General features: G+C 41.3%; 1 protein-coding gene across 2 annotated transcripts in view; it reads left to right on the top strand.

Moving 5' to 3' along the window:
• INTS9 (integrator complex subunit 9) overlaps positions 1–25,705 on the top strand; it is a 72,216-nt gene that overhangs the window by 13,563 nt on the left and 32,948 nt on the right. For both annotated transcript variants that reach the window (XM_032985045.2, XM_032985047.2), the window contains exons 5-11: positions 1,443–1,582; positions 3,403–3,489; positions 8,012–8,132; positions 10,172–10,306; positions 15,234–15,345; positions 21,171–21,351; positions 23,676–23,736. In XM_032985045.2, the coding sequence (XP_032840936.1) occupies positions 1,443–1,582; positions 3,403–3,489; positions 8,012–8,132; positions 10,172–10,306; positions 15,234–15,345; positions 21,171–21,351; positions 23,676–23,736 (837 nt within the window). The remainder of the gene's footprint in view (positions 1–1,442; positions 1,583–3,402; positions 3,490–8,011; positions 8,133–10,171; positions 10,307–15,233; positions 15,346–21,170; positions 21,352–23,675; positions 23,737–25,705) is intronic.

The raw sequence follows: 25,705 nt of genomic DNA on the forward strand, positions 1-25,705 counted from the left end.
GTCAGAGTGCAGGGTGCAGCCCTCTCTTTGCTTGGCAACCTTCTGGTCTTTCTCACTTCACATTCAAGAAACATTTTTAAACCTCTTCAGTTCATAGACACTTTTAGTGAGATTGCAGCAGGTCCCAGAGAAGATTTTACTTTGTTTTGGTTTTGACACCCTTTTTATCTTATTAGTAAATGCTTCTAGGGTGCTGAGAGGTGGGATGCTTAAGCCTGGAAAGTGGTAGCCTCTCTCCTGATGGCTCACTGGGCTGGGATTCAGCTCAGGGCTGAGGGACTCCCCTTTTGACTCTGTATGGTCTGGACACAGCTGAAAACCAAGCCACGAAGGGCCAGCTGGGTAGGAGCAGGCAGCACCAGACTCTTTGGTACCACACAGTGAGTGTATTTCTGCCTGGTAAGCCTAGTAAGATAAAAGGGAGCCCTGTCATGAATCTGAGGATGGTGTTTCACCTGCTGTACTCAGCTTGTAGATCATGCCTCCAACGTTAGCTGTGATCATGGATTGAAACCATGAACGCTTAGCTATGAGTTAAGCAGCTTGTCACCAGAGCACTGTGTCAGCCCTCTGAAAAGCCGAGTGACCTACTTTCTTGCCTTTTTTATTCAAATTGCTGGACCGAGCCTTGTAATCAGATAATATGTGCTTGATGAGTGTTGAATTCCATTAGCTGCTCTATAATAACTGAGTTAGAGGTCATATATCTTGTAAATTTCTGACTTGACACCATTTGTGTTAAAGCATTACCAGTAAATATTTCTAATTAAAATTCCTTTAACAATGTGTGAAATCTTCTTTCACTCTCTGAAGGGCTGTCTGAACTGTCACATCAAAATACACTGGACCCACCCGTCTGTTTTGTTGTATCCTATGAATGAGCTTCATCTCCTGCTGTAGAAAATGTGAATGATAAAGATGCCAAGCATTTAGTTTGGGAAAATATGAGAATTATTTTAAGCATATGAATAAATACAGTCTACATTCATCTCTTTCGCTCTCCTAGGGTACAGTGCTATGTGCCACATAAAAAATATGAGACACCCTGCTGAATTGCTACTGCAGAAGTTTTGGTGTCTGCCCAGTGTTTCTCCTTAAGGAAGCACACACATGAGTTCTTTGATAAAAGTGTAATCACCACGCTTCTCGTAGCGGCAGCCATTTCATTGCTTGAAAGACAGACAAACCCAAGACATGGTTTCCTTTTCAGATTTGAGAAGGGAATAATTTTAGGGGGCTTTTAAAATAAATCTTGTTAATTTAAAGGAAACATTCATCTTTGCCACAGCTAAGATATGCCCCTCTGCCTTTTTTTTTTTTTTAAATCAGTTATATTCCTGCAATATAAAGTTTAAATAAGAAAAAGAACAAGAAGTTTTTCTGCCATTGCTTAAACTGCATGAAAGGGTTACATGTTGCTTATCTCTTTCCTCTGTTTTCAGACTGAGCTGCTTGACCTCTCCACGGTAGATGTAATCTTGATCTCAAACTATCACTGCATGATGGCATTGCCCTATATCACAGAGTACACAGGATTCACTGGAACAGTGTATGCCACTGAGCCCACTGTTCAGATTGGCAGGTAAAAAGCCCCTTAATACTCTCTACTCCTCTTTCATCACTGCTAAGGAAAAGGTGTAAAGGACAATATGGGTAGAGGAGTGGTGTCTAATGTTCCGAAGAGGCTCTTAAGCAGTAGCTGAATGCCAGCCAAGTCCTTAGTGCTGCAAATGTGTTAACTCAATGTTTCCCAACCTCTGGAACCATCTGTCTTCAGCATTTACTGCAGGTGCTTTGTGCTGAGTCCAGACAGTAGATGTGGGAGAGTAGATCTTGAGTGGACTGAGACACCTTGAGCAACAATTACCATATAGCCAACTTCAAACCTTCAAAACCTATGAATCAAAGATCTCTCCGGTTCCTCTCTGTTCCCCTTAAACAAAGAGGAATCAGCAATCTTTTTTTAACAATAAATGACTTTAAGATTATTGCCTTGTAGTTTTTCAGCATTTGAAATTCATATAATCACACTTTCCTCCACACTATGGAAGGGAATTTAAGCTGGCAGCATCTCAAATGATAGTTGAGATACGTAAGCTCTGAACTCCAAAGAGAAGCACTAAGAAAAACAGACATAGGAAGCTGAAGCAGAAAATGTAAGACCTGACAATGCAGTCAAAATCTTAATACTTGGTCATCAGATTTGGCAGTCTTTTCTTACAAAGCTGCCTGTTGATTGGATAGGTCCAGTACCAAAGGCTGCAGGTTTGGCCCTCAATGAAGTCTAACTGGACTTGTGCTGTATGCATCTCTCATGCAGAACAGCTGCCATGTTGAATAATTAGAAACCAGATTAGGCCATGGTATCAGAACTACTCTGTAAGCACTTTAGGGCAGGAATCTCTGTCTGCTAAAGGTCCTGTGCAAACTTTCCACGCCACAGTAATTCTCCCTTTGTGTAAAAACAAACAGAAACTGAAGGCCCTTGTAGGAGAAAGGAATTGTATAAATATGAACTAGTAGTAGACCTATGGGGTACTGCTGGCCCATAGCTGAAGGTAACAAGCATATCCGTGCTGGAGAGTGTACTGGTGTGCTTCTCCCCACCCCAAGTAGTTCCAGATGCCATTCTGCAGTTAAATCAGTCACTTCCTACCTTCAAGGGGAAGCATGCATACAATTGCAAATGCTGTTTAATTTGGGCAGTGAAATCTGCAGTGCCAGTTTTTAATACCTGACATATGTTTCTAACTTGAATGCTGTACTGTGCATTTGTAGATGAGGAGGGATCATTCTGACAATGTGCTTGGCTCCTCTAAGTGATAAACAGGCATCAGCTAACAAGTTTTCTTCATATATTTTGTCTCATTCCATGTGACAAGCAGTCAGTAATGAAGAAATTATTTTGCACAGCAGGAAAGAGATTTGGGAGTTCCCCTTGCTCTGCCACTTTGCAAATAACCCGTAACCCAGTGGGCCAGATCCTCTGCTGTCGCAACCAGACGGACAGAATTGGACTAACTTGAGCTTGATGCACTCAGTGGGGAAACACATTTAGATGAGATGTAAGGCAGAAATTGTTCCCTGTGCGGGGGGTGAGGCGCTGGCCCAGGGTGCCCAGAGCAGCTGTGGCTGCCCCCTCCCTGGAAGGGTTCAAGGCCAGGTTGGACGGGGCTGGGAGCCCCCTGGGCTGGGGGAAGGGGGCCCTGCCTGGGGCAGGGGGTTTGGAACTAGATGATCTTTAACGTGCCCTCCAACCCAAACCAGTCTGTGATTCTATGAAGAACCTCTCTTTAAAACTGCCTCATAGTGTTACAATTTGTGTGATATTTTGGGAACATTTGGGACAAAGTTCTCTCGCGTGTGGAAGGCTGCAATGCTAATTTAGTTATGTCTTTTCAGACTTCTCATGGAAGAACTGGTGAACTCCATTGAACGTGTGCCAAAGGCTCAGTCTGCCTCCATGTGGAAGAACAAGGAGGTACAGAGGTAAGGAGCAAGCCCCCAGGGAAAGGTGACTGTCCTAAAACACTAGCCGAAGTTCAGAATTCACTGTAATATTGGTTCAGCTGCCACCATTTGAGATTGCTGCTACCATTAAGCAGAAAACAAAGCCTAAGAGGCTCACAACTATGACTCCTTGGGTGAGTTCTTTCTTTAATGATTTGCACATTGTTGATCTTCCAAAGAACCACACAAGTTTGATTCCTGGAAAAAAACTTGTCACAAAAGTCACCCCCGGTCTCCCCTCACACAGTTTAGCTCCATGATGGTAGATAAAACCAGCAGATTTTTGTATTAACATCATAAAAAGTTGTCAAAGTTAGCAAGCTATTTAAATTTAATTATATTGGAATAATTTTAATTTAAATTATATTTACATTAATGTTTGCTGAAATGCTAAGAAAGTCAAGACACAACTGTTGGAGATCGCTGGTGGCCAACCACAGAGCAGTGCTACCTCTCTTCTCAGGGCTGCAGCCTCTTTCACACTTGAACAGCAGAGGTGGGTTTTTTTGGCTTTTCAAATCTTAGAAGCGCATTGAAATCTTAATAAAACAGGTTAGTTGGAAGCTCCGTTTCTGTTATTCCATCTATATGTAAAAACAAGCTGCTCAAAATTGAGGTCTTTTGCATCTAAAATTTGGAAAGCCTAAGTAATCTAAAAATTATCCATACAGTTTATTAATTGCAGATAATGCTTTCCTTGGAAATAAAACCAGCTTTAGGTGCACTGCATGTTTTATGGAGGCGGCAGTTTCAGTTTTGGCACATTTTAAAGATAGGGCCGGTTGATTAGAAAGTTATTTTTAAAAGCTGCTTTGTGCATTTTTAATTGATCTCCCATTTTCTTAACATGGCTTGATTTAAAAGTTTACTAAAAATTAATTATTTCATACATTATAAAAGTAGTCTTGATATTTTGCAATATCTCAAAAGCGAAGAAATTAAAAATCCAAATTGACATATATTTAGCTACATGTTGTACTCCTGCTGATCTTAGGAGCAGTCCTTTCTCATCACTATAACTCTTCTGAAGAAGGCAAGTAAAACACAGATGTAAAACAAAGCTAAAGACAATAAAGTTGATCACGATTTGTGCTGATTGATGTATACTCTGATCAGAATCGTGGGATTTTTTAATTTTGAAGTCCACTGGCCTGACGAGAACCACTCCTGAAGCTCACAGTGATGTGAAGAGAGAGGACCGGAGCCATTATTCTAGTCACACTACTGCATGTGTTTTGTATGCATGGTTTACAGGAGGATCATATATCTTGGAGCTCATTTAATGTCACTTTCCTGGTGGTCGTATTTTAGAAAAAGTGCTGTCTAGCACTTTGTGTGCAGTTGACTATTCCAGGGGCGAACACAGAGAGGTAATCTTTGTTCTGATTCAACTGCTATAGAAGGCTGGACTCTTTGTTGGAGCAATATTTAAAATACCTTTTTCTGTGTCATACTGCTTGGGAAGTACCCTAACATTGATAGTTCCTCCTTGCTACTATTAAGTAGCTGTTGTAATGGGGTAGCAGTCGAGGTAGGAGGAACGCAGAAGCGTGGGTAGACGGAGTCCTGTCCCACTTACAGGCCCTCTATATACCACAGAGCACTGCCATGGTATGGTGTGTTGTTGGGGACCTCACTCAGATGGCAGGTCTGCCAGCTTTCATAAAATGAACACCTTGGCCAAATACGAGGGGAAGGCAGAGCAAAGAAATGCTATGCTAGTGGGGATAGCCAGGCGTAGCCCTGCAGCTGCTTAGTAACATAAGTCTGTGTATCATAAACTCTTGTCTTGAGGCTGGTACGAACCAGTGTTGTCTGTGAGCTGGAACAGGGGGACAGATCTGAATCCCCTTTCCAACTGTGCCCCACCTGTGCTCTGAGTTTCCCCCTTCAGCTCCCTATGCTTCTGTAAAATGGAGCTCCTATCCACCATGGAGGGTATACAGGGATTTAATTAATGTTTGCAAAGTGTTTTGAGATTCCCAGTGACAAGTGTCATGCAAGCGTGAATGGAACTGATTATTATAGCATGTGAGCAAACATCTACTGAGCCACAAATTAACACCTGGCTAATAGCACATGCAGGGTTGGACTGACATCCGTTATTTAAGAAAATGTGATCCTCAGTGAATTTTTTTTTTTGAATACTTGGATGTTGCTCGAGCAGAATACTTATTACTTCTGAGTCTAACTTTAATTTTTCAGGCTGATCAATCACCATTACAGCTTTACAGTTCAGCTAGTTCTACTCTGAATAGTTAGTATAAAACACAAAGTATTATCATCTTCATTAGATAAAGCATTGAAGCATTTTAAATGCAAATACTGTATAAAATATAATAAGTTCATTATAGTGGCTTACGTTTTTCCATTATCAAATCCAGTCTGAACTAATTGCTTAGCAAGTTTTATTACCATTGGTTTTTATTTTAAATGAGCAATCTCATGGAAGCTCTATGGATGCTCAACCAGGATATCTCTCAGGCTGATTAGGATTCAAGGGGCTAAAGAGGAAGTGTGCCTTATGAAAGACACTTTGTCGACTACCTGTTTGATAGTTTCTTCTATCTTTTTATAGTGTCTGAAATAGGCTGATTCCTGAGACAGAGCGGTGGACAAGAGAGGGCGGCATTTTGATCTAGTTAGGTACTACCATCCTCCTCTCCCTTCAAACAAGAACATGTTATGTCGTATATTAAATGTTATCCTTTACATTGAACAGAAGGGACTATCTGTGTACAGGTGCCCAGTTAAGAACACAAGCCTCTTGAGTTTCTTAAGCATAAATTTTGTATATTAACCAACTGGACCACGCTGCTTCATGGTATCTTCCTGTTTATGGCTATAGGTTGACTGTCCCGGCACCTGCCCACAAACATCTGGTTGATCTGAGGTGATCCTTAATAGGATGTTTTCATAGTGTTAATAGATTCACTTCAGACTTTAAAATATCCTCTAGTAACTTTCTATGCAAATTTTAAAAGCATGAGTGGCAAGTTGAATGCCAGCAGGGGCACATCTGAGGAACCAGCAGCCTTCATGGTCTCTGTCTGCCGCTCAGCAAAGAACAAAACCACTGGAGACTGGTGCCACTGGTTTCTGTTAGGGATAACAGTATATTTACAGAGTAGCCACAGAGTCAAAGTAATAGAAACTTACTTCAATCACCAAGGACAATTCCCCACTTTTCTCCATTACCTGGAGATATATTCTCCTCTTCCCAGAAGAGAAGCTCCTGAAAGCATCCAACACTAAATGCTTCTTATGGTAGGTTAAAGGCTTTTACAGGCAATTTGCTTCAGTGCAACAGTGGACAACTATCCACGTTGTTTGGCCTTTTGTTGCTTATGACTTCCCAAAAAAGACCTTGAACGCTTTGTTTGTTTCCTTAAGCGCAGTCTGCTTTCAGCCAGCATGTGCTGGAATTACAGTTATCGCACTAGACCTGTACAACGGTCTTGGCAATAGCTGGCCTTAATCCTTTCTTCAGTATCTTAAATTATGGAGGAGTTCACTGACCTAGTAGATATAACAATAAATTAAATTCCTTTAAACAAATTGATCAAAGAAACTTGACCAATTTCCATAAATCTTTGGAAATTGGTTTGAATTAGCCTTTGATTTAGCGTTGGTTTAATATACAAAAAAAATCCTATTCTTCTTATGCATTTGGCAGCTGTGCTGCTTCCTGCCTCAGTTCATGTTGCTAAGGAAGATTTATTTCCCAGAAGTTAGCCATCTCTCTTACAGGCTGTGCCATTACAGTTCACTTCTTCCCTTGACAACGCCGTCCAGCTAACTTGCAATGTCTGTGAAGAGCAGAATGGATGGATTTTACTTTGGTGTAAAACATCTTAAATACTTCCGTGTAGGGGATTTCAAAGAGCTCTGCAGAGTCAGCTGATGTCTCCTTGCCAGTACACTTGGAAGGCAAGTGGGGTATATGAGTTGAAGGCAAGAAAGCTGAGGTGTAGGGGCACGTGCTCTTGTAAGAGACCGGTGACACAAATGAGAGCAGAGCCAGCCTTTGTTCATGGTCGGGTACCTGTATTTTAATCACAAGATTGTGGCTTGCTTTTGTTTTCATATTCTTAGAATATGCACAGTCGACCCTGATCCAAGATCCCAGTTATCCCTACCAACTTGAGTGGTGCGTTTCATGTTGATGTGTCAGATCAGCCAGCATCTTTCATCAATGGTGAAAGTACCACAAGAGTTGCTATAACACCTTCATCACAGCTACTTCTTTGATGAAAGGGCTGCATAGGAAAAACAACAAAGAGAGATGAAGGAGAGCAGTTTTTGGGGTGAGGCAAAATGGGCAATGTGCTTCTGCTCCTCAACAGGCAGAAAGTCTTGCTCCTTACTTCAAAGCACCAGGCATATTTAAAATAAAAAGAAAAAAGAGAAAAATCTAAGATCTGTAGAATACAAATGGGAATAAAAGCTGGTGGTCCATCGGGAAGTTCTAAAAATGCGCACGCCCTGTTGATCTTTGCAGATTGCTGCCTGCCCCTTTGAAGGATGCGGTGGAGGTGTCGATGTGGAGGAAGTGCTACACCATGCCAGAAGTGAATGCTGCACTCAGTAAGATCCAGCTGGTGGGGTATTCTCAGAAAATTGTGAGTACCTGTAAAACTGTCTTCAGGTCAACAGTTAGCAACCTGTCGTTTCCCAGCTTTTCTCTGGAAATGCCCCTCCTTTTCTATTTTCCCAACAAATCCTGTGTAAGATCTAGTTACCTTAGCCTAGGAAAGCAAGACAAGATTATTTTGAATGTCCCTCAGTCTGCCTCCCAGGAAGGGTTCTTGTTTGGTGGAATCAGGGAGTATCCATTTGTTTCTCCTCTTCCTCAGGGAGGCCAATTTTAAGGCAGCGTACCTTCAAATTCGGAGTTGATGGCTGGCCCACTGAGACCTGGGAGGATGTACCAAATGAATGTATCCTCTCTGTCTGTAAGCCACATCCCCTCCTGAGTTACTGTATCTCACTTCTGGGAATCTTTTGAGTGCTTTAGCCTCCACTTTCTTTTATACTGCAAATTAGGGGTTGTAAACAAAACCTAATGGTTCGACCTGAACTTCAGAAACTCCTTTCCCAGGGTTCCCAGCTAACATTTGTTGTATATAATACCGTTGACTATAATCCAGTGTAGTTTCTAAAATGAACTGAACCAACAGTTCAGAAGTCTGCAGGTACACTGTTCCCTTATGGCTTGTAGGCAGCCTGTGGGCCATGATACCCATTATTGTTGCTCAGGGCTGTAAGAAATTAAAAGGTGGGTTAAAGTAAGTTGTGTACCCAGAGCTTATTATTTGCTCCATTTTCTTAAGCAGTGGGCTGCTGAAGTTTGGAGACTGCTTTTTATGTGTAAGACAGTTTGAAACAGTAATCAGTGTTGCTGTGTACTAAATTTGGTGGATTTGGTTTTGCATGGTGCTGCTATACAGCTGGTGAAAAAAGCCCTGGAGCCACCACTAACATGGCTGCTGACATAAGTAACAGCTGCAGCATTGTCTAACAACTGGACAGGTTGAGGGCATTTGGACTCCTTGGTATCCATGGGTGGTTACTGTTCATTTCTGACTGTCCTCACAGTGTGGATGCATCTCACCTAATTTTAGATCTGTGCATCTGAGCCAATCATTCTTTTATAGTTACCAAGAAAAGAGACATATTTTATCTCTTCCCGAAGCTAACTTAAAATAATCAGACCCCAGTTATCCAGTTAACCCAAAACTGGGTGACAGCATCAAGAATGGTTTGTTCTGTTTTACATGTCTGTTTTTCAGCAGAATCTAGAGCCTTGGTTTACACATTCTGAGGGATGGAAACTCTGCCTTCTTTTGCAAGGCATCCAAATATGTATTGAGATACTAGAAAAATCATTAGAATTGCATGAATCGGATGCTTGTTCTATTATTCAGTAACCAGAAAGTAGATCACATTAGTGAGGTATACACAGAGGCTTATTTTCCTTTCTCAAGACAACTGTAACACATTACTGTGTACAGATAAAACAATACACTTTCTAATGACACCCGGAAAGGAGACAACTGTCAGGTTGCTTATGCTTAGAGCTGAAACTGAAATTTGGATTGAGTTTGCAGGGTGTTGTTTCTAAATCACCAGTATATAGCATTTTAAAAGAAATGAAGTTAGAAAGCGAGTTAAAGTTAAGTTTATGTTTTCCACAGCAAAATGTGTAACCCAAACAGCTTTATAGCAGTACAGAACTGCTTGTCCTTCCTTCTCTCCCGCTGGCTCGTATCAGTAAAATTTGACTAAGAGAATGTAGAGTCTTCAAAGATGTAAAGCTCCTACAAGCTTCTTCAAGACAGCAGAGGAAGGCAGAGGATCAATACCCTGGTTGATTCCTCCATTTAGAGTTATGGTTCAGTGTGAGCTCAGTTAGATGCCACAGAACTCACATGGAAGAGAGGCTTTATGAAGGTCCTACATCAGGAAAAGCTTTTCTCAGAGCGTGTGTCCTGTTAGACATGAGTAAATAAAAACAGCAAACATAGAGCTCGGGAAGCTAGCTTCATAAAGGCTTTGAGTAGCAGAAATATTTTTAAAATTAATATCACTGATGATAAAATGATCTGTTCTGACTTTTCTCAGGGTCTCTCTCAAGTTAATGTGTGTTGCTGTGTTTCAGGAGCTGTTTGGTGCTGTGCAGGTCACGCCCCTAAGCTCAGGCTACGCTCTTGGAAGTTCCAATTGGATTATCCAGTCGCACTATGAAAAGGTGTCCTACGTTTCAGGATCTTCTCTACTTACAACACATCCTCAGGTACAGCTCCTGACTTTTGTTAGTCTTCCACAGGTGGAAGTCTCTTTGTTCAAAAAAAATAGAGGGGCTTATTATAGCTGTGTTTAGGTGTAGTATAGAGCTGTACTAAAGTACCTGTGTTAGCAATTGGCTAGACTTAGTGGGCACTGAGAAGACATACTACCCTGATAAGTGGACAGGTATCAATAATTACTAGGGAAAGATGACTAAAGTTCTTTGTTATTAATGACTTGATGTTAACTTACTCACCAGCTGGGAAATTCTCCTTCACCTTAAAAAGGAAATTTTCAACAGAGTTAAACAATAGAGCATTAGTGACTTTTTTTTTTAAAATCCATATTTCACTAAAGAGTCTTTACAGACAGTTCACAAACTGCTTCTGTATCACTTCTGAAACATCCTTCCTTGGGAGAAATGATAGCTAGCTGGCTGCCAACTTTTCCACCCTGCTCTGCTAAGGGCAAAGTCTTTATAGTGCTGTAGATGTAATTTCCAGTAAATTAATTCTCTCTAGGTCCATAAATTCTTAGCACGAAGAATGGCTTGAAGTTTGCAGTAGTGTGCTTCAGAAGTTGTCAAAATAGTTAAAAGCAATATTAGCAGGAGGTATTTAAAAATAATTTAGAAAATGTATCAGGTTCATGATCAGTAAGTAATTTACCCCAAGGTGGGTATCTTCTAAAGAGCTTTGCTTCTGAGCATCCTTCATTTAAAAGCTTGATCTCAGGAGGTGAACAACTGCAGTAGATAAACCATCCTTAATAGTATGGCTGTACTTAGCTACATGCAGTGTTATCAGAGTCTTTCAATCCCTTTTTCACATCAGCCTGGGTTGTGCTCTTTTGTCACCTTCTAGAGAAGGAGCAGCAGCAGTATTTGACAATATATGAATGGAATATTTCTGTGAGGAGAAACTTGGCACTGTAAGAAGTAGTTTGCTAACAGAATGTTTTCTCTTTACATGAAATAGTGATTCAGTTTATCATGTTAGACTGGCCACACTTCATCATTTTCCAAAGGTGAAAATTTCTCTGGAAACTTCCAGTAAAGTCCATGTTTTTAAGGAAATTACCTCCCTGTGGCAGGGGATGGTGTGTGAATAAACTGACTGGGAAGAGCACAGCCCACAAGCAGTACATCTGCACTCACTTGCTGCAACCTGCAGAAGTGGTAGTGGTTAGACAGGTCAGTTTCAGCTTTAACAAGTGCAGGAAAATGTACGGTGAGCCTACCCGAAACCCTAGGGACCTACTCGTTTGCTAACAGGAGATGAAACCTTGACTATTCACTATGCTGACAGTGTTGCTTGTCCCACATGCTCTCAGAGAGCCTCATTTTTTAGCATACAGTCCAGTGCACTTTGCATTATTTTGTACTAACGTACATTTTGAAGGAATAGCTTACCAGATAGTTGAAACTGCACTCAGTTTGCTCTTTACTTGTTATTTACCACATCACAAATGTTACCAGCTATCATTTGCATATCAGATATCATCATCATCTTGTATTTACTTCCAGATGATTGTTGAAGATAATTAATAGGTTTTGTCATAGTATTAATCCCTGTGAACACCAGTACAAGCTCCTACAATACAGTGATTCTGTAATGACTAGTGTTTTTTGTGAGCTGCCAACCAGCTCTTCAACTATTTGATGTTTGACAGACAATAGGTAATGATCACAACATCTTCAGTGGCACAGAGTCAAAACTGTGTTCAACAAATCAGCGTTTTTACATCAAGGAGTGAAAAGTTGTTTGTCTGACCTGTTTCTCCATAGAATCATTGTGAGCAGTCATAATGAAATTCCCATCTATTAACAGTGTATGAAAACACTTACTGCATTTTGTTTTCAAAAGGATATCTAGTTAATCAGCATATGTTTATGTAAAAACATATTCAGAGCTTTTTAAATAATAGTAAAACCTTAGAACTTTTATGGTCTTCTGGAACTCCCTCCATGCTTGTTAAAAATGAGCTTCAGTTGACCAGGCTCTCATCAGCCATTTGTTTGTTTAGGGTGATAAGACACAGATTATTTGGGCATACAAATGGAAAAAGGCTTCTTCCTCTTACATCTTGTAATAGCCTAGAAAGCATTTCCTTCTCTCAAGGTGCAAACAGGATAAGGTTCATTTCACCTGACCAAAATTGGGTGCCTACCCAATCATTCTCTCCTTCTTCATTCTGCCAGCACTGGCATTTAAGTGCTGACCTAGTGGAGATGGCAGCATGTGCTAGAATTAGCAGTCACAGGAAGACAGTGGGATTGCTTCTTTGATATAAATTAGGGCTTAAAGTTTTCTTGAAATTTGAAGTTACATCTCTAATAGAGTTATGGTACATCTGTAATAATCAGTTCATTCCTATTAACAACAGATAGAAAGTGAAGCAGTTAGTTTAGACATGGCCCAGGATGTACAGATTAGCTGGAACTGGGTACAGTGAATGCTGGCTGTTGGGTTGATCTTGGATGCAGCAGCAGGAATATCTTGTGATGAAATCCTCAGCAGGTCTGGAGGAAGTGCAAGTGCAGGGTTCAGCAAGATTGTACATAGCTGCTGAAAATAACTGAAGAGCTTTAAAGGGTTTGTTTGAGAGTTAGGTCTGGCAGCATTAATTGTTCCCTTTACTTCTGTCTTCTGGCAGATGGTTTCTATTGAAAATTTTGCCTCACCCTCTTCTGAGGCTAGAATTGACACCGTTGCCACTGAAGTGGAGAACAGGAGTTGACAGCACAGGTTCAGACATGTCACTAAAAGCCTTTTAAGACATATTCTTTACATTAACCCACAAAAATCGATGCAAGCCCTCTCAGTGCAATAGCAGCTGAAATTATGCGTATCTAATATGGCATAATCATTATGTACATTATCACAGGCAGATTTGATATTATTTTTTATTGCATTATTGGCATTTCATCTGCACGGACACGCTATGGAGAGTCAAAGATTGCAATAAATCTCACATAACAGGTCTGGTCCTACAAGGTGGTGCACAGTGTAAACTTCTGTCAAAGTTGATATGAAATTCCCTTGCATGTTTAACAGAGCAAGGTCTTTCTCAACTATTTAGGAATGGCACTGAGGGACTGTGAGCAAGGGAAGTAATTGTACAGTGATCTTCTAAGTTCCATAGAGGTAATCTGTTAATCCGTCTCTTCTGATAGAAGTCTTTCCTGGTTGGTGACATTGAAGAGGTTCTATTGAGAATAAATAACTGTTAAATGCCATGCAGCTGGCTGCAGTTGCCCACCTTTGCTTGAACAGTAGCTGTGGGAAGTGCATGTCAGCCCAGAGCAAGGCTGAAAGTTCAACTTTTCACCATAGCTGTACTGCAACTGCAGAGAAGAATGGATTTTGCCTTTTTAAGATTGAGTTTTGCTAAGTTTTGAATATCAAGAATATATATTTAGTGTCAGGTCATGCTTAAGTATAATTTCTAAATATCTACTCTATGTTTGAATAGGGAGAGAAGTGGCTATGCATTTTCATTCTGCTCTAATAAAGTGCCAGTATAAAACATGTCAAATGATTGACGTCAGTGAAGAAGGTGTGAGCCTCTGTGCACAGTTGAGGCAGAAGCAATGTTGTCTTAACGTTAGCTCGCCTGCCAGTGGCCAAGTTGCCACACCATTTCCTTACACCATTTAATCATCAGTCCCTCTGTTACATCTGTGAGGCACAGGATAGATTCTGGAGATAGAAACTTGTCTGTCCCCCGGGAAGCAGACATGACGTGGATAGTTGCTTGTGAGAGCTACCCTCAGCACTTTAACGGCATAATCTAGGATTGTACCTGTGACTGTAGGCTGTCAGTGCAGCATATACTGTAGAGCCAGCAGATCAGAGGTCACAGCCCTGTGAAGACATCTATTTCACTTTGACATAGCTTAGCCTCTAGCACAGTCTTCAAAGAAAGGTACTGGAGGAGGGCATAGTGCTAATCTGATTCACTAGGGGAGACTGGTAAGCCAAGTCATATTTTCTCTATTATTTTAGCTCTGGTGTTGCACTGGAAACACTACTTTTTTTGTATGGTTTTGTTTTTTTTTTTTTTTTTTTTTGTTGTGCAGCTGAAGCTATGATTTTGCACCTGCTTTCAGCTTCTGGCTTTTAAGGAAATACTTGACTGTTTGGCCTGATACAATAGCTACATTAAAAAAAAAGTCTAAGTGATTATTTCTTAGATAAGCAAAATTTATCAGTATCAAGGAATCTGTACCAATTTATCTTTTCTACCAACAGTAGCCGTTTACCATTTCACAAACCCAGCCTTCTAAGAAGGGCTGTGCAGACAGTCTGAAAAGAGTATTTGAAAGTCATTGTTGTAATACTGTGGGCAGAAGAGCAGACTTCACAGTCAGGGGAAAGCCTTGTGCGGCATTCAAGTTCACACACAAAATTGAGAGCTTCAAGCCCAAAGTCCTTTGCTGATCTCACCTCTTCCAAAGAGAATCCACAGAATGGTTCAGGAAAATGGAATTGTCCTGTGTAGACAGTGAGCCCAGGAAATCAAAGCTGACACCTTCATTTGCAAAGGGAAGTGAGTTGGGAACTGGAGATAGGAATGCAGGTGTCAAACCGTTCCTGACTGTACTTGCCACATCCTCAACAAATTACTACCTTTCCAGTGTTCAGCTCCTGAGGCCATGAAATGATTAGTCCATGGAGACTACTTTGAGACAGATCCAGTTACAGTTCCATTGTTTGTTCTGGGCTGTAGTATGCAGGTAAACAGTTGTAAGTGTTTTTATTAACTCCGGTTAGATTTCCACAGATGGAGGAATGTTAAGTTTAAAGTGTTCCTCGTGTTCTCCTTCTTGGTCACTGTATCTATCATGTACTGCAGTCTTCTTGGTACAGAGCAGAGAAACCTGTGTCATCATTGTCATGTTACTCATTTTATTTCACTATGCTCTGTTTCAGCCCATGGATCAGGCTTCTCTTAAAAATAGTGATGTTCTCATTCTGACGGGTCTTACACAAATCCCTACTGCTAACCCAGATGGAATGGTAGGAGAGTTCTGCAGCAACTTGGGTAGGTCATTGAAAGAAGTCTTTTGCCTATTTTATCGTCTTATTCATTGCTTTGGGTGGGAAATAATTCTGAGATTCCTGGAATTGAATAAGTTGTCCAGCTATAGCTTCTGGCATAAAACTAGCTGTTTAGATTTTACGATGTGCTCCTGATGTCATTAATACAGTAAGTGCTTTGGAGAGACACAAGTTGTACCTAAAATGTTTTGGAATGGAACAGGTATAATGAGATTTAATCATCTGCTGCTCTTGGTTCGCTAAGTATGTCGCCTAGCTGCCAACAGACTACATGTTGCCTAGGTTTTGGATATTGTTCCCAGCTGAAATATTACTATTTCCTTCCTGTATATCAGACAGTGTAAAATCTTTACATGCTTTTTTATGACTTTCAGTTTTGAAAACAAGCACATCTGCTTCCCTTCCTACACCTGATTTTTAAATATATCAAAACCAAATAGCACAATCTCTGTTTAAAAAAATATTTCAAGATATATTTATAGACCCCAGAAATATAAAACCTAATCAGACGCTTTCACAGCTGGAAAAGCTGATAATTGCAAAGCTGTGATATCAGTGTGAATGGCAGCATTTTCCAGCCTGTTTAGAATGTCACATCCAGTGCTGTTCTCTCCTTTTCTCCCCTTCCCCCACCTCAGTTCCTCTGTGCTCTCACCCTTCTGTCATCAAACCACTTTCTCGTGTCTGTCCTGCTATATATTGCCTGTTCTTTTATCAGAGATCTTCCCTTTATTTTAAACTATTTACAAGTAAGACTAAAAAGCTTGTGATAGGAGGATTGTTATAAAGGTTATCAAAAGACATTAGAAGTCTAAATCGGGGAATCCTCACTGTAAGCAAGTATTCTGGTCCCCATTACACGCCTGGAAGAAATTTGAGCTGTAGTATTTAGGTGGCTTACCCAAGGTTGCAGAATGAGGCTGAGAACAGACCTGAAGTGCAGGAAATTCTCAGTCTTACTTTTTACATGTGAATGTACCCTTGGAGAATTAAAAAAAAAAAAAAAAAAACACAATACTTTGGGGTTTTTCCCATTTTAAAATCTTAGTGCATATTCACAGGTGCTGAATATCTATGTATTGTCTCACAGTCCCAGGATGAGACTGCCATGGTAGTGGAAGGCAAATAGTATAAGGGATGTGGTAGATTCCTCTATCAACCACCATCTATAAATCAAAATCAAATATTCCTGTTTAGGACAAGTTTCAGTTCAAATGGGAGTCATAGGTCCTGCTGTGGGATGTACAAGGCAAAATTATGTTGGTTTTGTTTAGATGACAAGTTACGGGATCAGGATGATTCTTTGTAGTGTAAATACCTATTAATAGAGTGTTTTTTGCCATTTTATAAGAACGATAATCTTGGATTATACCAAAGATGCTCTCTGCCAACCTCCTGGCTCCAGCAGGGATCATGAGCAGATGTCTAGAGAAGAGTAGAAGAACAGGACGAGACTATGTAATACTTTCCCCTTATAACCTCGTAGCCTTCAAGTATTTTTATTTCAGGAATTTCCTTACTCAGACATGGCTTTTGTGTAGTTAGTAATGTTCAGGGGGTTTCTCTTCCAGAAACTTGTTCAACCTCCCCTTGAAGCTGTTTTAATTCTTAACACCTGTGACTTCCTTTCCTAAGTGAAGCATGTGTTTGTATGTGTGTATTAAGGTCAGTGTTTTCATTGTTTTGAAGCACTGTTAATTTTAGTACCCTATGAGCCATCGCAGATAAGCTTTGGTGACCTTGTTGTGCTAGATCCTGATGCGCTGCCCTTCTCTGTCCCTTCTGGACCTTTCTGGGAGTTACTGTCCCCCTGACAGATGGTAGCATGATCACATCCTGTCGTCTCACCTTAAACCACCATGGAAGCAAGTCTGAGCTGAAATGTTAGACTGTGTACTGGAGAGGGTGAGGAGTGGTACGTGTTGCCCTGCTGCCAACTCTGCTGCAAATGTGCTCTAGCAAGTACCTTGGTATCACTCATGTCTTGAACTGCAACAGCTGTGTGCTGAGTAAGCAAGGGTGAGACCGTCGTTAATTAAAATGCTTTTAAAAATTAAACAAAGTCTTCGAGACATAACTTGGGGCAAAGCAAAATCCAAAAGATGAATGAATATAAATATATGTGTTACATATGTAGGTACAGGTGGGTGTTTATCTGCACAGGCTGTTCTGGTTTACAGAAACATTCTGAACTATTCTGAGAGTTTTGCTGAAGGGTCTTCAAGCCAGTTTCTATCCTGAATGAGACAAACTCAGAGAAAATATAAAATTATTACAAACTGAAGGAAGATAGATGCTTGAAATAATGCCATTGCAAGAATCTGGAGTTTGAGTGGTATCTGCCAAAAAACACAGCAACCTGAAGAAATTAAATAATTCTATGAATGTGGTGGTAGGGCTGTCTTCTACATAACACCAGCAGCATTTACACATCTACTCCCAACATCAGGAGAAGAAAATAGTGAATCAATTTTCTTTCAAATGTGTAAAAAACAGTCCAAAAAGCAATTGGTTACTGGGAAAAGCAATAGAGTAGGCAAGCTGAGCACAATAGTTTTCATATATTTTTCCTATTTCCAAAATGTTCGGGGGCTTCACAAGAAGCTTAGAATATACTAGGTAAAAAACTCTAAAGCAAACACTGAAAATGTACCAAAAATGTGTATCATGAGGTACCGGCATGTTTGTGAGTAAGTGTTGTGGAGCACAGAAATGGAAGTGTGAAAATTTCACCTTGATCTCTGTTTTCTTCCCAGCATGTAGTTGTAGATGTTGATTCCATTATTACCAGGTCACATGCATGATTTCCTCTCTGCATTGTGTGTGCAGCACTGAAGCCATGCTTTGTCACGTCTCCAAGTTCCTCTCAGTTTAGCCCAAACCCCTTTTTTCCGTGCTCAGCATTGCAGCACCAGCACTCTGCAGCTCAAGAAAAGCAATTGTATTTTTACATTGCCTTGGGCATCAGCAGCAAAATTGCCAGACTGTCTGTAGGGACAGTTTGTGATATTTTGTGTGCGTGTGTGGTCGTGCCTCTGTGTGTGTGTGTGTGTGTGTGTTTATATAAAGCAGAAAAGAGCACAGTTTGCTTTTTAGGTGCCAACTTGACCTTGTGGTGGCAGCTGTTTGAAAAGCAAGTATCTCATTGTGAGCTGTAAATTGAACAACTTGTTATGGAGCTACTGAAGGAGACTAAATTTGAAATGCCAAGATTATTATACAACTTTTATCAAGAGAGTGCATCCATCAGTCACAGAGATAAATTGGGCCTTAAACAGCTTTCAAATATACGTGTCCTCTTACTGACAGCTATAGAAAGTTGCCATAGTGGTGCAGAGAGCCTGATTGGACTCGCTGCTTGCGTGGAAAGCAATATGCTTATAAAGGTTTTCATCCCTGTTTTGCAGAAGCTGGGAGGTAATTCTTAGCCCTTTATGGAACCACTTAAGAGCACCCTCAAGTAGTGCCAAGCTGTGCTGACCGCAGCACATACAAATGAACTTACACTGAGGAACTGAGTAGTAGATTCTAAACTGAAAAGTTGTTACACAGAGCCTTGTCAGTGGTGGGATAACCATGTTGCTGTCCTTTCCTGTCCTGGGGACTAGGAGCATTCACCAGGCCAGTTTCAGAGGTGTGTCACCGTGCCACCAGGAACATGAGATTCAAGGGGGCAGCAACCCTGGGTCTATGGCCTACTGAGTAGAGCAGCTGGCTTGGAAGAGTGCTCCTCTCCCTGGACCGTGATTTTATATTAATTATTGGTAACCAGCTTTGTAGTTTACCTGGGAACAGAAATTCAAGTTGGTGTCTGCTCTCAGACCTTACCCTCCATTATTTTCTCTTCGGCCCCAGGAATCTTGAACTTCTGGTTGTTTTAAACAAAAAGGCTTGAGGTTCCCATAGCTAATCAATGGCTGCAGGGAAGGGAGAGCTCTGAATTCAAATTCTGAGGCTTAGGAATGAAACACACATTTTTCATGTCCTGGACAAATTCTTTAACCAGGCCATCCCTAGATGAAAGCTCTTCATTCTGCCGCTTCAAAAGGAGGCGGGAGCCATTCGTCTTAACTCGGTAAAGCTAGTTTGTGCCTGGCTGAAAGAAGGAACCAGCTTTATGGAGAGACACACCTTGGTGTTTCAGCCATTATCTTCATTCAGAGCAGAGGCAGAGCTGCATACATACTCCTTTCCTTAGAATTTTTCACTGATGACTAATGCGCCCTGTACTCTGCAGCCCATGTCTCTGCCCCATGCAGCATTCTTGCTGCTGTAGATATAGGTACTTATCTTTCCTCTTTGCAGAATTTTTGGGTGCATAACAAAGCAGTGCAAAGTCTGGTCCTGGAGCCAGAGGCTTAACTTTCAGCCCCCAAGATGGCTTTGAAAATATCGTTCTTAATCTCCTCATTCCTCTCTTCACATCCTGTTTACAGATGGGATGGTTTAGACTTGCCCATGTAAGAGGGATAATATAACACCTTGCTGGGATGTTTTGTAACCTCTCAGGTCCTAGACAAATGTAAAGTATTGCCATTCATATTCACGGATATTTTGATGGTATAGTTTGTATGAAACCCAGAGAAAACCTAAGCAGTTAGGACATTATACTACAGTAATAATATAACTCTGTTAGAAGGTGTCTTTGACCACCATTTGTTGTTGCGAGCAACATGTAATAGGCACTGACTGCTAAATGGAGTTAAGCACCTAAATGTATGTGGAAAATCCTACTACGGAATCTGTGCATTTCCCTAGACTCCATAAAACCTTTAAACATTCAGCCATAAAATTTTCCTTAAGCATGTAGATGGAAAAAAAGACCCTTAATGTGCTAAATCTGCACCCCATCAAAGCTTGTCAATAAATTGAAGTCAAGGAAGTGATTATGGTGGGATGTAATATATGCGTTTTCAGGCTCTTTCACAGCTTTTTGTGTAATGCCTTGATGCATAATGTTACTGCTGCTGCACTGCAATTAACATCAGTAGATGGTTTTACCCCAAGACCACAGCTGAAATCCTAGTGAGGCAGCAATTGCTCAGCAAGATGGACAAAGTATTTCCACTTTCCCATAAGGTATGGCATTTTTGTAATTCACTCTCCTAAAAGAGCAAAATATTTGCTCTGTACTTTCTGTTGGACTCAGATCTGTCTCAGTTACAGAGTAAACCTGTTTTTCTTCTTTCCTTTCCTCATTTTTCTCTAGCCCCATGCTGTCTACAATTCATGGAGGTTTTAAATTGGTTTTGTTATATTGAAAGGACAGAAGTATTTAGAGATTTTAAGGAGAAACACTCCCCCACCCCCCTTCTAGCTTCAAGAGCTGTTTGAAATAACATCTTCAGCCATTCATCTAGAGCACTGAAAATCAAGTACAGAACAGTTTACTATGTGTAGTGCTTTCAGCTGAGACCTGTGAACTGTTGTCCTTCCCCTCTGGTGGCCAGCTAGTAGATGGAGCAGGGTTTATTTTGATGGTAAGGTGTTTTGTGTCACTCATTTCTCCTCATGTGTCAGTGCAAGACCGCCCTCTCGTGTCAGGAGTTTTGCATGTGCTCAGTCTGTTATGTGTCCCTCCTCAGCTAATAGTGTAGAATTGTTCACTCCACTAAGCCTGGGGAAGGCAGTAAATAAGTGTATTTAATGATCGGAAGTGTTTCTCCCAATTCATATGCATAATTTGTTCTCTTAATTCATGTGATAGCTTTTTTCTATACCTATTGTGATATTTGGATTAAAGGAATTCTATTAAAAAGTTTAAATATGTAACCTATTAATTGATTTTTCTCTTTCTGTCTCCCCTAGCTATGACTGTCCGGAATGGAGGAAATGTGCTGGTTCCTTGTTACCCCTCAGGAGTAATATACGATCTGCTGGAGTGTCTGTATCAGTACATTGACTCTGCTGGTCTCTCCAACGTCCCTTTTTATTTCATCTCACCTGTTGCCAACAGCTCCCTTGAGTTCTCCCAGATCTTTGCTGAATGGTAGGTGTTAAAGGGCTGCTTCATCAGCCTCAATTCACACACTCAGCTATGGTAAATAGATATATGCAGGTTATCCCTACTTGACATACTCTAATATATGCTTGATTAGAATTGTGAACGCGTTTCTTGAGTCACAAGGGTGTGCATGTGTGTGTAAGTAGATGTTCTATAATTAGGGAAGCATCGTTTCCTATAAAACATACACACTCAAATAATCTGTCCTTTTCAGTACTTGCACTGATGATTAAATGATCTACCTGATTTGAGTGAATTATAGCTCTGCCTGTTTGCATGTCTTATCCAGTGCGCCCAAAACTATACCATGGTCTCCCTGTATAAGCAAACTAGATTTTTCAGGCTTGCTTTTGTTGAACCAGCAATGTATTTTCATGGCAAAAAAAGGCCAACAGCACTGCCAGCAGGTCAGGGAAGGGGATCCTTCTCTGCTCAGCATTGGCATTACACAGAAAGCGATATATCTAGTTCTGGGCTCCCCAGTACAAGAAGGACATGGGCTCAATGGAGCAAGACCAGCACAGGGCCACAAAGATGAGGAGAGGCTGAGTGAGCTGGGACTCTTTGCCTGGAGAAGAGAAGGCTCAGGGCGATCCTATCAACGTGTAGAGATACCTGATGGGAGGAAATGAGGATGAGGGACCCTTCTCAGCCCACTGACAGATCAGGAGGCACAAACCTAAAGCACATGAAATTCCATCTGAACAGAAAACCAGTGGTCAAACACTGGAACAGGTTGTGAAGAGAGAGCTCATGGAGTCTCTATCTGTGGAGACATCAAAACTCCAGAGATGCGGTCCTGGACAACATGCTCTGTGATTCTGAGCCATGGAAAGGAGAACCCAACCACTTGTAACTGTTCCTAAATTCTTACAAATGCAGACATGCTCTAGATTATTAGTGTAAATTAGCTTTTCCTTCCTTTCTTCCTCTCCATATTTTTTAAGTCTGGAGTACAGAAAAGAAAAGAGAGGTCCTGGAAATCTTATGTGAATTGATCCCTCAGGAAAATTGTAAAGAGGATTGAAATCTGTTGAATTTTAATCATACTACTTTCAGCAAAAGTAGGAAAATCAAGCCTCGGTGTCCCGGCCAAACTTATGTGTACTCACCAGGGTGTGTTGACTCGTATAGTTTATAGTTAAACAATTGTCGGTTTGTACTTACATGGCAATTTCATTTCAGTAGCAGCTGAAGTGGTAGCTACATAGTTCTTGATATAATAATACTGTCAAAGTAGCAGGAATGTTACACGTGCCAGTTGGGTCATTTTGTCTGCTGTGTCTAGCTGGCACAATTCAAACACCCAAGTGTTCAGACACCATTTTTTTCAATTCTACTTTGCTGTAGTGGCTTATATTCAAAAGTCTAAACCAAGATTAGCTAATCTCCAAACTCTTGTGTGTAAGGTGAATGTTTTACTTGCATGGAAATGGAGTCAGAACTTGAACACCTGTAAAATAGAGGTTTGGGGTCAGAACTGGGGTTGAAATTCTGGGATTCCAGCCTTCCAATTCTATTATTTAGTCAGCTAAAAGAAATGTCCTGCTCTTACTATCTCTTAGACTTTGTCAAATTTAGCTTGACCCAGGCTTATTGCTTTTTAACAAAGTGAAGAAAGTATGAGACAGGTAGTGTTTCCCAGAATAAGCCACCAGGACAGTGTCACTACAGATAATTGTAATGTCACACAGACCTCTGACAAATATCTATTTTTAACTTCTGTAATAGGATGAATCAGGAGTCTGGCTAGAGCTAATCAACAATTTCCAATATTTATGATTTAAGAATAAATGATGGATGTAAAATAGCAGGTAACAGTGAGCATTATGCTGTGGTAAGAGGCAGTTTACCAGCATTGAAGCTGCAGTAATAAAATGCGTAGGGGAATTATATTATAATGGACAAAAGGACCAAGTCACTGCTGAGAAGTGGGATGAGGCAAGTGGAATTTTTCTGTGTCAGGTGATTTGGCTTTGCAATAACTGCTGAGGTCTGAACTATGAAATGATGTTGAGCTTCAAATTTGTCAACAGCAAAGGAGTGCTGTTACATAGTGTGTACAAAAGTACTTTCAGCTGTCTTGCACCTTCTCTACCTGATCTTGCTATGACTGAGTTGTCACGTCCTGTAGGCGTTGGCCCTCTAAACAGAGAGACTGGAAGCAACAAAACAAATTTGTGATTTTGCACCTGATGCCACAGATACGAAATGTCTTTCTCCAGAAAAGGTTTAACAGTAGATGGCAGCAGATACTGCAGGATGTTCTGCACCTCTCTAACCCAGCTTATTTTCCTTTTTGTTTAAAGGTTGTGTCATAACAAACAAACAAAGGTCTATCTTCCAGAACCTCCTTTTCCCCACGCTGAGGTAAGTAAACCACGGTCTTGCTGTTTGCTAAGATCACAGAGTGAGTGGGTTTCTGGAACACAGTCCTGTGTGGCTGTTGTTTTTTTAATGAACACTCCTACAGCTATTTAATAGTTTTGTGTCATTATTCATACAAGTTGTTTTTTTTCCTTTGCTTTCTGTGATTAATTTGGGAGTGTGGGGGAGGAATGAATGATGGTGTTCCCTCAACTCAAAAATTATCATAATGTTTATTTCAGCATATAACTTACATATGCTTGCCTGTTTTACTTCTTCCCCCGCAGAAGGCTATCTGGCATACACATGGTTGAATGTTTGCTCTTATCAGACTGCAACCACGAATATTCCCTTTGTCCAAGCAGTTTATTTCAAAGTCTGTAAAATTAAAAGCTTGTTATCAGAGACAGCTTAGTCATCCTGGTTCCTACCTCCCCAGCTGAAATAGGCACCATGTTGTCTGCTGCAGGAGAAATGGTATCTTGAAAGAGAGGTTTGATATGAAGAAGTTAAAGCTTGCAGCAATGAGTGCTGTCACTGGCAATTTTAAATGAAGTTACTTGAGCTAACATCTTAGTGAAGCGAAGAGGAATAAGGTTCCTAACTTTTGGGGAGGGATCTCCTTGCAACAAAATAATAATTTGAGGGAAAGTTTTTGCCAATCAAACATTAAATAAATGTGGTATAACTCATGCCTTCAGAGTTATCTTGCATATCAAGAAAGGAAATCTCTTACTTTCTCCTCTGAGAACAGGTAGATTTCCCACTGAAGTGAATGAGAGGTAGGCTGGGATAGGAGGAAATGGGACTGAGAAATAATTTTGGCTAAATCGTACTCCTGTGAGACACTGAGCCATTTGGGGCATGCAGTTGCATGAAACTGGCTCTTTTAGTTCCTGTGGTCAAAACTGATGAGATGTGCATAGTGGCCACTGCAGGTTTAAGAGTTCTGACACTAAATGCTTTTTCAAGCATTGTTTTTTATTTTTTTCATCCAAGATACCTCATCAAGGGACTTGTTCTGGAAATTGCCATTGCCCATCACATCTGTCATCTGTAGGTGCTTCGAAGGCATTGCTGGAAGTAGGATCTGACTAGCAGACTGCACTCTTTCCAGATAGTTGACTGCATTTCAATCAGGATGCACGATGATGTGTCACAGAATCACAGACTGGTTTGGGTTGTAAGGGACCTTAAAGACCATCTAGTTCCAACCCCCCCTGCCCTGGGCAGGGCCCCCTTCCCCCAGCCCAGGGTGCTCCCAGCCCTGTCCAACCTGGCCTTGAACCCTTTCAGGGAGGGGGCAGCCACACTGTAAAGAATTTCTTCCTTACATCTAATCTAAACCTCCCCTCTGTCAGTTTAAAACCATCCCCCCTCATCCTATCCCTACACCCCCTGACCCAGAGTCCCCCCCCCCCCCTTTCCTGTCCCCCCTTTAAGCCCTGGGAGGCCACTCTCAGGGTCCCCCCGGAGCCTTCTCTTCTCCAGGCTGAACCCCCCCAACTCTCTCAGCCCGGCCCCCCAGGGGAGCTGCTCCAGCCCCCCCAGCATCTCCGTGGCCTCCTCTGGCCCCGCTCGAGCAGCTCCGGGTCCTTCTGCTGTTGGGGGCCCCCGAGCTGGCCCCAGCACTGCAGGGGGGTCTCCCCAGAGCGGAGCAGAGGGGGACAATCCCCTCCCTGGCCCTGCTGCCCCCCCTGCTCTGGCTGCAGCCCAGGGCGCGGGTAGATTTCTGGGCTGCGAGGGCACGTTGCTGGCTCACAGGGGCAGTTTTCCATCCACTAATACCCCCAAGTCCTTCTCTGTGGGGCTGCTCTCAATTGACTCATTGCCTGGCCTTTTATGTATAATCTGTTACCAAGAATAATGCAGCTTGCAGGGCAGGCCACCTATTCACCACTTTTTTTTGTAACCATAAAATTCACTCATACTGATAAATCAATTCCAAAGCCTGATCTCTGAGTACAAGAGT

The sequence above is a fragment of the Tyto alba genome, unplaced genomic scaffold, assembly GCF_018691265.1.
Source record: "Tyto alba isolate M040663 unplaced genomic scaffold, T.alba_DEE_v4.0 Super-Scaffold_40, whole genome shotgun sequence".
Classification (NCBI taxonomy): Eukaryota; Metazoa; Chordata; class Aves; order Strigiformes; family Tytonidae; genus Tyto; species Tyto alba.